This window comes from Aplysia californica, unplaced genomic scaffold (genome assembly GCF_000002075.1).
Source record: "Aplysia californica isolate F4 #8 unplaced genomic scaffold, AplCal3.0 scaffold00062, whole genome shotgun sequence".
Taxonomy (NCBI): Eukaryota; Metazoa; Mollusca; class Gastropoda; order Aplysiida; family Aplysiidae; genus Aplysia; species Aplysia californica.
Window position 1 is genome coordinate 946,874 of NW_004797332.1, and position 2,627 is coordinate 949,500.

General features: G+C 41.0%; 1 protein-coding gene across 1 annotated transcript in view; it reads right to left on the reverse strand.

The window, feature by feature from the left end:
- LOC101848951 (protocadherin Fat 4-like) overlaps positions 1-1,174 on the reverse strand; it is an 86,086-nt gene extending 84,912 nt beyond the window's left edge. Inside the window, exon 1 of the mRNA XM_035968496.1 lies at positions 720-1,174. Within this exon, the coding sequence (XP_035824389.1) occupies positions 720-1,174 (455 nt within the window). The remainder of the gene's footprint in view (positions 1-719) is intronic.
- Between the last annotated feature and the right edge of the window lie 1,453 nt (positions 1,175-2,627).

The following is a 2,627-nucleotide window of genomic DNA, read 5'->3' on the forward strand; positions in this document are numbered from 1 at the left end:
ATAATAATAATAATAATAATAATAATAGTTTGTCCATCATGAACTGACGATGACGTTTTACATCAAAGGAGGAAGAGAAGTTACAGACCTCTCAAGAATTTCAAAGTCTGGGATCGTAACTGGGTTACTGTGTGTCTAACTGAGGTATAAATAACCCATTGCCCCTTAATAATAAATTGTATATTATTTATTGTATTATTAACGGTTATTATTTATTAACTGTTTGCCAATACTTTTTGTGGAATGAGCATGAATGAGTTAGATAATATAAAATTTTCCATGGATCTTTCCAAACTCGTTCTTGGTGCATTTGACTTGAGAACAGTTAAACTTAACGAAAACCATTGTTGAGTAGAGAAGTAGTGGATGCTTTCGACAGTGTCATATATCTTATTTTTTAAGCAAAGGGGTGGGAGGAGTGGGAACTGGTCGTTTGTACAGATCATTGTCTTGAAAAGGCGGCCGTTTGAGCAGGTTTGACTGTCTTTACATGATACCTTTCGCAACATAACTGAACCTGGTCCTTAGGCAGTTTTCAAGGGAGATTTCTCCTTTCATCAACAAGCGCAAGATCTGAGACACGCATTGGTGATCATGCTTCATCATTCATTCGTTTCCTTGGATGCCCCCCCCCCCAAAAAAGCTATCTCATTGTCCCAGTCTTTCCCTGACAACTACATGTATATTGTGATACTTAGGCAAAAATCAAGGCAACCAACCCGCCCATGATGCAGTCCTTGTAGCAGCAGGGCCGGCCGCAGTCCGCGTTGTACGTCACACTGTCGCAGTAACCGCCGCATTTGGCGTCCTCCGTCTTCTCCCGGAACCGGAGGCACACGACCTTGGAGATGACGCCAGAGCAGTGGATGCCCACGTCACAGCGACACCCGCCCCAGGGAGACCACTCCGTGAAGGCACAATTCTCTGCGCAGCACCGGATGTTACACGGCTCGGTCTCGTGGGTCTGTCCGGGGCACGTCCCTCCACAGACCGGACCTGCAAGGAGACTCCGGTATCTGTCTCGAACCCCATCCTCGCCACACGACTGTGAGCACTCACTCCACTCGCCCCATTCCGACAGAATACAGTCCACAGGCTCACATGACTGACTGCTGGTCAAATGAAGAACGAAAGTGGGCACCAAGAGTGCGACGATTAAGTCTTGTCTTTTCATCTTATTGTATTCCTTTTTTCGGAGAACTAGAATTAAAACACAGTGTTTGTAAATTTAAAAAAACAGGGTCTGAGAATACGGTTCTAAAGAAAATTATCTGAACACAGCCATTGCTTTGAGCTTGTTAAACTTTGATTCTGTAGTCGTTGGGACGTGAAGTGGTTGCTCCGCAGAAATCTTAAGTTGGAATTTTGTTTATTTCCTCACACAGATTTTGTTGACTGGTCCATCTGAACAATGCTTCTTTAAAGTAAAATGTTGTATCTCCTCGAATGAACCACGTCTACCTACATATGTCCAAGAAGCGACCTACACCTAAGAGTAGACACATTGTATGAGGGAAATAGACACGCGAGGGGTTAGTTATTCAATTGTTTTCCACAAGTAATCCAGATAGACGTGTGGTAAACAGTAGTCTTTTAAAGTTGTTATAATATACAACTATACAAATGAATTTAGAGACTATATTTTCACCCTCACCGGAATTGCAGATTTTTCTCATAAACTTTTAATTGATCAACACTTTACAATTTCTTAGCCAATTTACAAACACTCATTACTTTACGCATCTTGGTTAAAAATTGCTCCTTTTGAGCAAGATGATGAAATTACAAATAAACCTTATAGATTTATAATACAGTGTATTACGTAATCACTTTTGTTAGAATAAATTTGTTACCGCATTTTTCTGGGTTCGCTTGCATTTTATCAATGAGCATTGAGCAAGGGGAAGTTAGACGAGGTCTTGACGGGTTCGTAATGGTACCGATATTTTGGGAGAATCAAAATTGTTATCTTATTCTTTAGTACCACGGTATGGAATCATGCTGAACGCGCTATCTTATTCTTGTCTTTGGCTTTATATAGTTGTCACTGGATTTCAGAATACCTTAAGAATTGCTTGCAATTTGAATAATAATTGTTTTTCTGTTTAATTAGGCTATATACTTTCTTTTACTCAAATTAAAGTGTATTAATTATTGTCTCGCACTCATACCAATAAATGAACACAATAATTTTTTCTGTCCATACTGTCCCACTGAAACCAGAAATCACTACCACACTCTGTCTCAAAACGTTTACTCCTAAAGATGAATGATATCCGAACAGGTAATTAATAATATCATTTCCCGTGCTTACTTTCACACCCACTTTGAGGCGAGCGTCAGGCGTTAGTTATATCCGTGGACAGACAGACTGACGACTACGCGTAGGCGTTCATCAACACCAACTTCGACTTCGACGTCGAAGATGTGGAGAACTTTTGGGAATCCAGTCCAAGCTAGCTCCGGCTGCTTCAGCTTCCCGTCCAACTAACCCACCCAAAAAAAAGTATAAACCGCCCTCGCACTTTAGTTTGTTCAGCAAAAAGGAATTCCATCGAATTTCAAACCCCGCTGTGGATGTCTGTTGAAAGATAAAGAAGGTTGATATGTCCCGCCCAATACTCCCC